The sequence below is a fragment of the Homalodisca vitripennis genome, chromosome 5, assembly GCF_021130785.1.
Source record: "Homalodisca vitripennis isolate AUS2020 chromosome 5, UT_GWSS_2.1, whole genome shotgun sequence".
Lineage (NCBI taxonomy): Eukaryota > Metazoa > Arthropoda > Insecta > Hemiptera > Cicadellidae > Homalodisca > Homalodisca vitripennis.
The window spans coordinates 183,286,709-183,299,110 of NC_060211.1; the positions used below are offsets into that span (position 1 = coordinate 183,286,709).

A 12,402-nucleotide genomic window follows, 5' to 3' on the forward strand; every position below is an offset into this window, starting at 1 on the left:
CATCCGTAAATGAAAAATTAGCGTTGGGGGCATAATGTTAGTTCTGTTACTCAACTACATCGTTTTATAACATTCTAAGTTCATTGAAAAAAGTTTAGGCGTTGGGGGCATATAATGGAATCTGACCAAAGTTTCAAATTATCCCTAACTTTAAATTACATAGGTGTATTAAAAAGAGCTGAAAGTTAATACAACTCCATGATATTTAAATAATAAAGTTTGTATAAGGGGCAATTGCCGAATGAATTTAAAATTAATTGTCTCTGGGTCTTTAACCCAGAGATGTCTCATTTGTCAGTAAATCTTACAAACATTTGACCACAGTAGCGAAATGTCAAAGTCTAATCTTGTATCCATTGGACCTCACAAGATTGTGATTTGAAAATTGATTGATGACATTCGGACAATTGAATCGGCTGAGATTTACCAGGTTTCCGGATAGAATGTCTCATCACTTCGTCTACTGCTGAGGTATAATGAAACTCAATGACCATTGAAGCAAAGAAATCTGTGACTTTTAATAACGTTTTTGACAACTATTAAAATAATAATGTACAAAAAACAACATATATTTACAAAGTCATATTTTAGAATGTATTTCGGTAATGAAACTGTGAAATATACTCGTATATATAGATTGAAGATTTTATACAATAATCTTACCTTAATGTGTGTGTAGTGTTCAGCAGCACAAGCAATTATAGTACATAGCAGGATCTATCTACGCTTTCTTATACACAAAATACAATATGTTTTATAGATCGGTACTTTGTGTACTGCCGATCGTCAGCTGTTGTCTGCAGATTTACACAGCAGACTCAGGACGATGCTGTCATATATACAGAAATACAAGCAAAATATTAACTAAAGTATGATCATTTTTTAAATAGGTTCACGAACAAAGAAGGCTTACTCACAGTGATGCATGAACATAAATACAGAAAATAATAACTGCAGCAAAATATTGTTTTACAAAACTCAGATAATTCGTTTAATAAGGTTATTTGTGATATATAAACACAAAGTATGACAAAAACGTGTTTAAGCGGTCAGTAAATTGCGTACCGGCGATCAACTGCTGTCCGTGAATATACACAGCAGACTCACGGCGCTGCATGAACGTAATTTTTGTGATCTTTAGGTTTTCATTGTTTAAAAATCTTGGATTTCTGCTGGTTACGATATACTACACACATTGCTAAAAATAAACTGATGGTAAAAAAATCTTTTGAAGAGCATAGCATGAAATTTATGGAAACATTTCCAAGATGCTTATAAAGTATCGGTGTTATACATTAGTCATACAAAAGTACTTCTTGCTAGTGCTTTTTATTTCACTATGTTGCCTAACCTGTTACAATAAGAAAAGAACCACAAAACAGCTGTTTTGATAGCATATTGAATAACTAAGTGTTGTTTTTATGTTTAAGAGTGAACAACTATGCAAAGTTTGTGTTTATGTTTGAGAAGTTTTGTGTTGTTTTGATAGTTTTGAAAGTTAGTGATTGCCATGGAAATAAAGAGAAAATTAGCTCCAGGAGTGTTACAAAGTGAGAAAATTTGTAGGAATTCATGACATTAATGAGAGGAAATTAAAGGACTTGTATAAAGAGGAGGATGACAAATCCTGCCTGCAGTGCTGGGCTAACTCTATTTTTCTGTGAATACTTGACATTTTTTGTTGTTTTTTTATTTCCAAAAAAATTACTTTTTAAAAAATTCAATGTACATTTTTCGAGATATCAATCCGTTTAAAATATCAAACTAAAGTTTTCACACTGGTTACTTACAACTTAGTTCTAGATTTAAAAACTTTTGTACTAGTAACATTAAAACCTCTGTGTAAGGAACTAGGTGTTGCTCATCTCAAATGGTTCCAGTTGTATCTTGTAATGAGTTTAGATGTCATTTGGACTCCCCTTATCTTACTGTGCGATCAAAACACATCTAATATGTTGGTTAAGCAGCAAGCACCATTAACAAGAGTTGACGCTATTCTTGTACTTATTGTACAAAATCAAATTAAGTACATTTTTCTAGACCACTTTGTCAGTGAGTGTCACTTGATTGGATTTCAAATTTTGAGTATTCACAGATCTCGAAATATGAGCTACAAATCGCGTAATATCGAAATACGGTATTGTTGAAGTGAGTAACAATATCAGGAAACAAATAACACAGCTTCTGTAAGTTTTTTTATCATAATTTATATTAGAAATAAACATTTACTCTCTAACAGTAGCTTTATACATACACAAGATTTAGTCTCCTTGATTACTGAAATTATCTATTTGGGAGAAGTTAAACAATCCAAAGTTTTACTTTAAAACAATATTTAAATGTTGATGAGAAAATTTAATTGGGTCGACCGCTAGGTCAGAATATCACAATCACTCACAGACGCTGCCAAAAGTACCGATCGGATTTGTAAAAAGCTGAGTGAACTCGAATGGGAGCGTTCTACAAAAGAAAACCGTCTGAGCTAAATTTGTTGAAGTCCATCTCCGACTGCACACTGAGGCAGAGGTTTAGGCCATGTAGTTGTACTGGTTGGCGTTGTCCTTGTCCCTCTCCATGTAGTCCCGGTCTATCAGCGACTCGATCCTCTTCTTCAAGTCAGCAGGCTACAACACGTCACAACTTGCTTAATGAATATCATTCATGTAATTTAACATGTCAGTAACATAACTATAGAACTTCATAAACGATTATTGTTTTGTACTTGGCACTAGTGAAATATTACTATTATTACTATATACTTGCATATGTCATTGCCGATTACATCTACTTAAATATATTGAAATTTTACAAGTAGAAAAAAATTGTTTTTATATATGTATTGTATTATAAAGTTACAATTAAATCCTAACTTTAAAAAGTTAGATTTATTTTAGAAATACATATATCTCAAAATATACGTTTGAACATAATTACACTACTACTACTAATAATTAAACAAACAACACAATAATCATAATTTAATTACAAAAAATAAAAAGCTATTACTATTGAAGCACTTAAATTGAGATTAGTGCAGCTGCGATGTACTTCACCCCCACCAGGTACGGGGAGGACTGGAGAATAGACCTGGAGTGTTCCCTGATTGGCTTCTTCTTCTTCTTGTATGGACCAGCCTACTGCCATGCACTTAAGCCTCAAGGGTCTTTTGTGCACCTGGGAGCACACCATGAGGCATACCAGTCTATGATTTCAGCAGTTCCACAAACTGCCAAAAACAGCCTATCAGGTCCTCCTGGGGAAATTCACCACCCTTGTCCATACTACCAAAGATGGCACATCGCTCCCTTGCTATTGTAGGACAATCAAAGAACAAGTGTTTGGCAGTTTCATCCTGCTCATCATACATTCTACAGAGGGGATACTCCTGAATTATGCCGACTCTGTGAAGATGCTTCCTCGGGCGACCTGTCCCATGATCAGACCTATAACTCGAGAAGACATTGATCTATTTAGTGAGAGAAGGTCAGACGCCACCCTGGAGGAAGGCTTTACACTGATTGGCTTAAGAGGTTGCCCAAAAGGGAGCCCAGAACCTATTCTTCTCTGGGTCTTATCTGTAGCCAGTGGTATTTCTTCTGGGTGCTGGACTCTTTCTCTCGTCTCTTTTCTATCACCGAGCTATCAAACTACCTACCTCTTTAACATCCCCATCCCCTTTATCTTATTTAATTCTCTGAGGGAAGCCCATGTTGCTCACCGCATGGGTTGAGACAGGGAGATGGGGCAGAGTCGTAGCTGGTTATTCGGGAGAACGCGGTCTGCGGGCCGCCGGACACAACACATCTCTTTCCTGAGGGTCTACCCCAGGTGAACTGCGGTTTGGAAAGTAACACATCCCAAACTAGGGGAAACACCTGGCCGTCTTAGATTAAGCAGGAGACTGCATAGGTTGGTCTGGTGTTGAAAGCCTACTGAACCCAGGATCTTCATGTGGTTGGTCGCCTGTGGAGATGAAGAGGGGAATGGACGACCGGATCCACAGGTCTTTCTATGGAGTGTGGGGGAGCTTGAGGCGGATGCTGGCTGTGGTTGTTGCCTCAGCTGTGGTTCGAGAACGCAATACTGCACCTGAATCAGGGGGCAAACACCCCTATTTCTATTAGATGGCAAAAAAAGACTATACCGGGGATTTTTCTGTTTTTTCAGATGACAAAAGAGGAACTAAATAAGCTCAAAAAAAGAGAACCAGAGAAGGCATTCAGCCGTTCCCGAAAAATGGTGACCACTCAGCACGGCTTCAGGTGGGGAAGTCAACCATTGGTGCCATTAAAGACGTGGTAAGCACATTTTAGATGGCGCAGCAGAAGAACCACTACTCCAGGGAGATAATACTGTTGGCCACTCTGGACATCAAGATTGCTTTTAATTTGGCAAGTTGGACTGACTTGCTTGAGGCCTTGGAGAAACATTTCAGGATCCCAGAGTATTTGCTCAGGATGGTGATAGGCACCTTTATGACACCAGATGGAGTACGCAGGAGGGAGGTCACAAGCAAGGCTCCTCAGGGTTCCATCTTGGACCCCGACTTGCGGAACATTTCATATGATGGAATTTTGCGTTTGCAGATGCCTCCAGAGGCTTTCCTGGTGGGATATGCAGATGGCATTGCTGCAGTCATTGTGCTCATAGCGCAGAAGATGTACAGTTGGTGCTGAATATGGTGTAATGCGATGCATGAGCTCATGGCTACGAGAACATGGACTAACACTGGCAACTGAGTTGGTTCTGTTCACACAGAAAAAAATTCCTACAGCCATTCCACTGCAAGTTCAAAGAATTGAAATACGTATAAAGCTTGCAATGAAGTACCTTGGTGTGTACCTGGATACTAAGCTCTCATTTTGGGAGTATGTCCGATACTTAACAGAAAAAGCTACCAAGGTAACAGCAGCGTCAAGCAGACTTATGATAAATATTGAGGGTCCGACCGCAGGATGAAGGCGACTATTGATGTTGATTACCGACTCCACCCTACTCTATGGATGTGAGGTTCGGGCTGACACTATAAGGAAAGGAAAATGTTGAAAGAGTACAGCTTCCGTTCAGAGAAAAGTCGCTTTGAGGGTTGCTATCTCGTACCGGACAGTCTCTGAGTCAGGGGTTCAGGTCATTGCAAGGGTAATGGCCAACTATTTAAAGGCACAAAAACGTAAATATGTTTTTGTCAGCAAGGAAGACCTCAGAGTTGAGGAAGCAGAGCGAGTTGCAAAAGTTGTGAGCATGCAGAGATAGCAAGTTAGCTGGGATGCTGAGTCCCGCGGAAGTTGGACGAAAACGTTGATTGCTATACATCACAGAGTGGATGGAGAGACAGCACAGTGACGTGAGCTTCTTTCTCACTAAGTTCCTGGCGAGTCATGATAATTTTGGATCGACTCAGGATGATGTGGAACGATGGACAGAGGAAAGAAGAGAGCTGATGACACAATTGGAGGAAGATCTTCAACCGCAGACTATCATTGTCCGAGTCATGCTCAGGCAGAAATGCTGGAATATGGTGGCTAAATATGTGGAGAAAATCCTGAGAGCGAAGAAGGTAACTAAATCGTGAACTAATCTAGGAAAAAAAGGAAACCAGAAGAGAGCTTGAATAAGGCTCAAACAAAATGCCCAGTTCTAAGGATTGGGAACACCATTTCCAGGCTGGTCCAAGAAGAGGAGGGGGTATTTTTTTAGTGGGTATGTCTTCAGGAAAAAACTGTTGGAGCCCTATACTTCTTCCAGTGATTGATACTAATCTATCTAAAAATCCATCATCTGTTGCACCATAAATAACCGCTCTGCACACGGGTGTTACAACTCTAAGGTTTTCCACAGTTAGCAATTGGTCACAATTGAAAATGGAATGATCATCACAACAAAATAAAGTTATTGAGGTGAGTGTTATTGTCTATTTAGGGTATATTTGTTAAGAAAAGTTCAATGGTAACAATTATACTAACAATTTTGTGTAATACTGCGGCAGATATTCAAAAAACTGAATTTGGAAAAGGACTGGGGTCCTAAATAATAAACGAAGTCGGTGAAAACGTTGTTTGGAAGGTAGGCATACGATATTAACACCAAAACACCGTGCCGGTTCGTATAGGGAGCGGCAAGCCAGCTTTTTGATTTTTGTAACTCCGGACCACAGAAAACTCCAAAATGTCCTGCCTATGGAAGTCAGAAGAGAAGGAACAAGAAACCTAATTCCCGATATCTAGGAAACCTGAAAAAATACTTGAAACCATCAAAAGCCAGAAAGCCCACAGAAACATCTAGAAGAGACACCCATCTGCTAAAACAGATGGCATCGACCAGCTGTAAGGAAAACAGCTCCCGGTCGTCCAAAGACCAACAAAATAAAAGTGGCAAACGCCACATCCTCCCCCTACTACCCCGGGAGAGAAAAGAAAAAAGGGGAAATAAAAAAAAAAAAAAAAAAAAAAAACTCAATAGGTAAGGTAGGAAGACAAGGACGGAAGATTAGAGACTAAACTGTGTACTGCTGTCGTTAGCACACAGTCGTAGAAATTAGCTCTAGTATGGATATCCTGCACGCTCGCCGAGGGGGGGCGCGCTCCCAAAATGCGTAACGGCTAGAATCCATTCCGAACTGACCACATACTTCCAAGATTAATCTTTTTTTTTAGTTTAAAGAGGCTTGAGGAAAAGCTAGTAGAAGTAAAAAAAATAAATTGAAACAAAATTAACTACTTTTCTGTTGGTAGCTACCAATAAAATAAAGGTCTGAAGTGGTTGACACGAAAGGATGGTGTTTTTTCGGTTTGTTTCTACATCACTACTACGCTTGGTGGTCAAAAGGGCTACAAGGGGCTGTTTGTGTTATGGGGGCGGCGAGATGTTGTTTTTGGTGTCTGGAGGTTGTGTTATTTGTGCTTTTCTTCAAGGTTAGGTTTCCAGTTCAGTTGATTTGTGGTTGTTCGCTGTTTTTGTGTTTGTGTGTTTTGTTCCAAGTTAAGACGGTGGTGGTTTTTTGGGTTGGGAGGAGTGGGAAGGCGGGAATGCGGGAAAAGGAAGGAAGGTAAGAAGGGGAAATTATTAAATAAGGTGTAATACACATTATTAGCCAAATGCTTTATTAGCCACAAAGCAGATTACTAAAGTCTCCACCATCGGGTGTTAAGGGGTATGGTTGTTTGTTAGGTAAATCTCACCCCGGAACGGAGGGAAGGAGAACCCAAGGGCCCACTTTGACCTCCACTTAAGCACCGAAAGATTAAATAAAATGGAAATACCTCCGAAACACGGCTGTTGGCACTTGACTTTTCCTGTTGCCTCTCCTTTAGTGGGCTTTCTGTCTGGCCACCGGAAACTACTTGGGACCCACCGGGAGGAAGAGGGGGAGGAGGGTGAGGGGGGGAGGGGGACGAGAGAGAGTGAGGAGAGTAATGGGAGAAGTACGTGTAAGTCGGAGGAGTGAGAGTATTACTCCAGGACTTATGATGTCTGTGGACTGTTGATTATAAGTGGGTTGTCGTTCAATGTGGGGTGGTTTGGTGGTTCTGTACCAAGTTTGTCCTGGCCAGTAATGGGGCATATGAAGGAGGGGGAGGAAAGGAGGAACAAGGAAGGGGAGAGGGCAGAGGGGAGGAGGAAGGGTGAGGGAACAGAAAGAGGAGAGGAAGAAAGAGGAGGAAAACAGAAACAGAACAGTAAAAGGGAGATGTATGGAAGGGATAGGTAAGGAGGGAGAGGGACTGGAGAGAGGAAGAGAACTGAGAGGAAAGGAGGAAGGGGAGGAAGGGAGGAAACAGAGAAAGGGAAATATTTATGAAAGGGATTAGGAAAGGGGAAAGTGTGGTAGAGCGTAAGGAACAGAGGAATCAGAGGGAATATTTGAAAGGATTAGGGATATTGCATGTAGGGTGGGAACAGAGAAAGGGAGGAAGGGGATTATTATTGTAAAGGAGGAGAGGAGGAACTGAAGGGATAATTGATGATATACGGGATAGGGATTATAAGAAGATGTAGACCAATGTCTGTTGAGGTTAGATTTGATTTTGGGGAGTTGGTTTTTGTGGGGTCGGGTGTTTATTGTTGGGTGCCGGATTGATTTGGGATGTGTGGGGGGTTGGGCGGTGGGCGAATGGTGTTTGTGGTTGTGGGGTGTGGGGGTGCGGTGTGGTTGGGGTGGTTGGTTATGGGTGGGGGTGGGGGGGGCGGGGGTGGTGGGTTGGGTTGTACTTGGGTGTGGATGGGGAAGTAGGGTTGGTTAGCAATGAAGTTTTAGGAGGAGGAAGAAGAAGAGGAGGAAGGAAAGAAGGTACAGAGCAGGGGTGGCGTTATGAAGAGAGTGGAAGAGATTTTTTGAGGCATAGGGATATTTATTTGATAATGATTTATAATGCTTTATTGAAGAGAGAGAAGAAGTGGGTCCCATAAGAGAAAATGAAAATTGATTGAAGAGAGAGGGAGCAGAAGAAGGGACCGATACAATTTCCAAACACAAACCAAAGCGAAAAAATTATTTTAAAAATATGGAGGGGGAAAATTCACACACATCATAATTATCAAAACAGACCCAAAAAGGTTCGTTTTGGGGTTGTAACAAGGCTAATTCAGGTAAAAACCTTGGTGGGGGCTTGGGTGACTTGGCAAAAATTTAGCAAAAAGTGGGCCAGTAAGTAAGTTGCGTACTCTCCCTCACCCTACGGGAGGCTGAGGGAGAAAAAAAAATTGGTGGCCAGTAGGGAAAAAAGACCTAAAATAAGTTTTTATTTTTCATATAGTTTTTTAAATTTAGAGACTTGGAGGCAAATAAATTCAGGGCTCTTAAAAGGGCGTGATAAGGAAAAACTGTAGAGCTACGGGAAGAGCTAACGGAGTAAGGAAATCATTTGGTCGTGGTAAAGTGGTTTAATTAGGAACTTTAAAAACAAAATAAAACAACTAGTTTTCTAAGTGTTGGCAGGAAAGCAAAAAAAAAACCCTGAAACCTACGGAAAGAGACCCAAAAAAAAACTAACTGGGCCAAAACCAACAAAATTCGGTTAACCAATCAATATAAACCTCTCCTAAAACAATAACAATAAAAAAAACCTTCAAAAGGATAACATTAACAACAGTAAAAAAAAAACAACTTCCAATATAAACACTAAACAGCAAATAAATAAGATAAGCTGCTGGTGGAACATTTAGCAGCTTCATCGGCCACAAAACTAAAAAGTCTTAAAGACACAAAAGAGATATAAAAACAACAACTAACTTACCAAAAAATATAATAGACAAATACAATCTTCAACAAATATTTCAACAATAAACTAAACCTATCCATCGCTGCTAACTTAGCTGAAATGAACAAGAATTCCACCTACAGCCAACGGACTGACCCTTACTAAGCAAGAGATACAACAAAAAGGAAAGCAAAGGGAAAGATAAAGTAAGCTTGTGTTGTTAAATGTAATGGGTTGCCCGAACCAAGGGTAGCCAGGCTGCTCGACTGTCATTAGGGAATGTTAAAAATAAATAACATAAAGTTCACTCCCATTGTACAGCTAGAAAATTTGGCTGCAACAGCAAAAAAAAAATTGCTCATGCTAAACGCCAATGCTAACCCGATCCCCCCGTGTATTGTACTGTAAGAAGAGGTGAAAAGTATCAGAGTGTTAATGTGGTGTAAGGAAGATGAAGAGAAGAAGACGGAGACAGAAAAAACTAAATATCATCACTATTCCCTCATCACCTTCACTATAAAGTTCCCGGCAGCGGCGCTTTGGTCTTAGATAGGCCTAATATATTTCTTCAAGGTGGGGAAAACATGGGCCCGACCTAATAAGTTTCCCTGACTTGGACACCTCAAAGTCCACAGGCAAAGGTATTCAGAAATCATGTAGAGCAATTTTACTGTGCGGGGGTGTGCAAAAAGTACAAGTTTAAAAAAAAAACTATTTCAATTTATAGTATTACAAATAAATAAAGAGCATAAAGTACATTGCCTTATAATTACCATGAAACCAACTTCCAGTATCACCAACAGGTGAAGGCAGAAGAAATAAAATCAACAAGTTTTGGCTTACAGCAGCAAAAATGTCGGCATGCCATCAGTGGGGGGTAGACTCAATTTGTTTCCTCTCAAAAGGTAGGAAGTTTCAAAGTATTAAAAAAACTAACAACACCTTTCAAAACTAAAAGAATAAGAGAGGGGACACAAAGATAAACAAAAGAATTAATCAAAAGCAAGAGCAACTGTACCGTAAAGAGCAAAAAAGTATGTGGAGCAAGTCGTTTAAAGTAGCGCTACAAGGTAATATACATAAAGTTCAACAAGGCCCAAGGTGAACAAGACACAACCTACAATAGTAAACTCTCCCTTAAAATGTTAATAATTTAGAACACCCCCAAAAAAAACCTCTTTTGAGGCAAGATCCAAAAAAAAAAATCCCCAGTGAAAAAATTAAAATTAAAGACACTTAATGACCAAAGAAAAAAAAATTATTTAACCACTTAGGCTTAAATTAGGCTAACTGAAAATTTAGGTACAGTTAAACACCCGAAGCTGATCAAAGCAAGCTGGACATATCAATCATCCAAGAGTACACTGGGTTTGGTATATTATAAAATAGTGATGAAACCCTCAAGGTGGCAAACTATCAGTTTTAAAAGTTTGTAACAGAAGGAAGTTTAATCATTTTGGAGAAAGAAAGTATAACTTTGTAAGTAATTAAATCACGTATATGTATGTCATGGCACGTCAAATCCAATCCCCAAGCGATACTTGCCTAATAATTACAAAACAAACCTAGCCTTATGTTATTTTCAATACTAGTTGAAAACTAAAGGTGTACTCCATATTAACTTTAACTGTTTTACTTTAACAGGCACTCAGTCAAAAAGAAGCAAAAGGGCTTTTAATAATAGACTATGAAGGATATTACTATTTTTACAAATAACATTAAAGTTTTGACAGAAGGTTTTAGAAAAAAAATTGCAAACTGTTAGACTAATATCAACCCTTAAGCGTTGAACTGACTCCGAACATTCAAATAGCATAGGCTCTACATAAAAGTTTGACATGTTCTAAGTAGAAAATTATTCAGATAAATTTACAGTAACACTTCCACTTACACTTGTGTATAGACTAAGATTAATTAAAAAATTGTGTAAGACTCGAATAATTCAAGCACGTAGACATAATCATCAAAATTAGTTGCTATTAAAAAAATTTAAACTCTTATCAACTTAAAACACGTTACATGTGGCAGTAAATCCGCGAAGATAAATAAAAATCTAAATAATAATTAAATCCTAGATACAACAATTATTGCATTTGGAAACTAAGGGTAGGTGTGGAAAGGTATAATTTTAATTAAAATCCAGATGTAGAGATGAAATTATCAGAAGGAAAGCAAAGTTATTTAAAAAAGAACACTTTTAATTATAAGCCAACCCAAAGTAAATAATCTGGTGAAACTGAATGCGGGTTTCAAATATTAACCAGAAATAGCTAAGAACTTTAAAACAAAAGGTTAGGCTATACATAGGCGGCAGTACAATACGCAGTCACCAACAGCATCTATGAAATCCTTCGACTTTACTTGCACAGATCTGAGCCAAAGTTTAAATTAAAATACTAAAAGGTGCTAATTAAAGTTTAGAAAGCACAAGTAATTAAGTACCAGGTATGTTTAAGGCAACAGGCTACACTGTAGGTGAAAGTAAAAGTTAGGTTAAGAGTTAACTTGGTGAGAGAAAAAAAAATTTATTAAAATTGGTTTAAAGTAAAATTTTAAGCTAGAAAAAATCAACCAAATACCTATGCCTAAATAATTAGTGAGAAAAAGTTACTAAAGTTTAAGAAATACTGCCACTCACATGTTCAATTATTACACAACTAGGCTTAGGTAGCAGTTGGTTGCAAGAACTGCTTGGCTCAGACTTGCACATTAAAAACAAGCTACTTCGAAAAAGTTTAACATTTTGAGTAAAAAAGGCAGTGTAAGGAAAATTTAGAAAACTAAAAAAAATTTAGAAAAACGTCTACCCCTTTAAAAAAACTTAAAACTAGGACTTAGCTCTCATAGCTGTGTAGAATTCCTCCGCTCCCACCGGCAAGCCTAGCCTTCCATTTCAAACCACGCTCTGCTACCAATTTGCGACGATATTCAAAAACTGAATTTGGAAAGACTGGGTCCTAAATAATAAACGAAGTCGTGAAACGTTGATTGGAAGGTAGGCATACGATATTAACACCAAAACACCGTGCCGGTTCGTAGAGGGAGCGGGCAGCCAGCTTTGATTTTGTAACTCCGACCACAGAAAACTCCAAGATGTCCTTGCCCTATGGAAGTCAGAAGAGAAGAGAACAAGAAACCTAATTCCCGATATCTAGAAAACCTGAAAAATACTAGAACCAATCAAAAGCCAGAAAGCCACAGAAAC

The 12,402-nt window shown here is 38.7% G+C and overlaps 1 protein-coding gene across 1 annotated transcript in view; it reads right to left on the reverse strand.

Moving 5' to 3' along the window:
- Positions 1 to 2,187: 2,187 nt before the first annotated feature.
- Positions 2,188 to 12,402, reverse strand: part of LOC124363307 (cullin-4B-like) — a 38,705-nt gene continuing 28,490 nt past the window's right edge. Inside the window, 1 exon segment of the mRNA XM_046818537.1 lies at positions 2,188 to 2,624. Within this exon segment, the coding sequence (XP_046674493.1) occupies positions 2,529 to 2,624 (96 nt within the window). The 3' untranslated portion in view covers positions 2,188 to 2,528.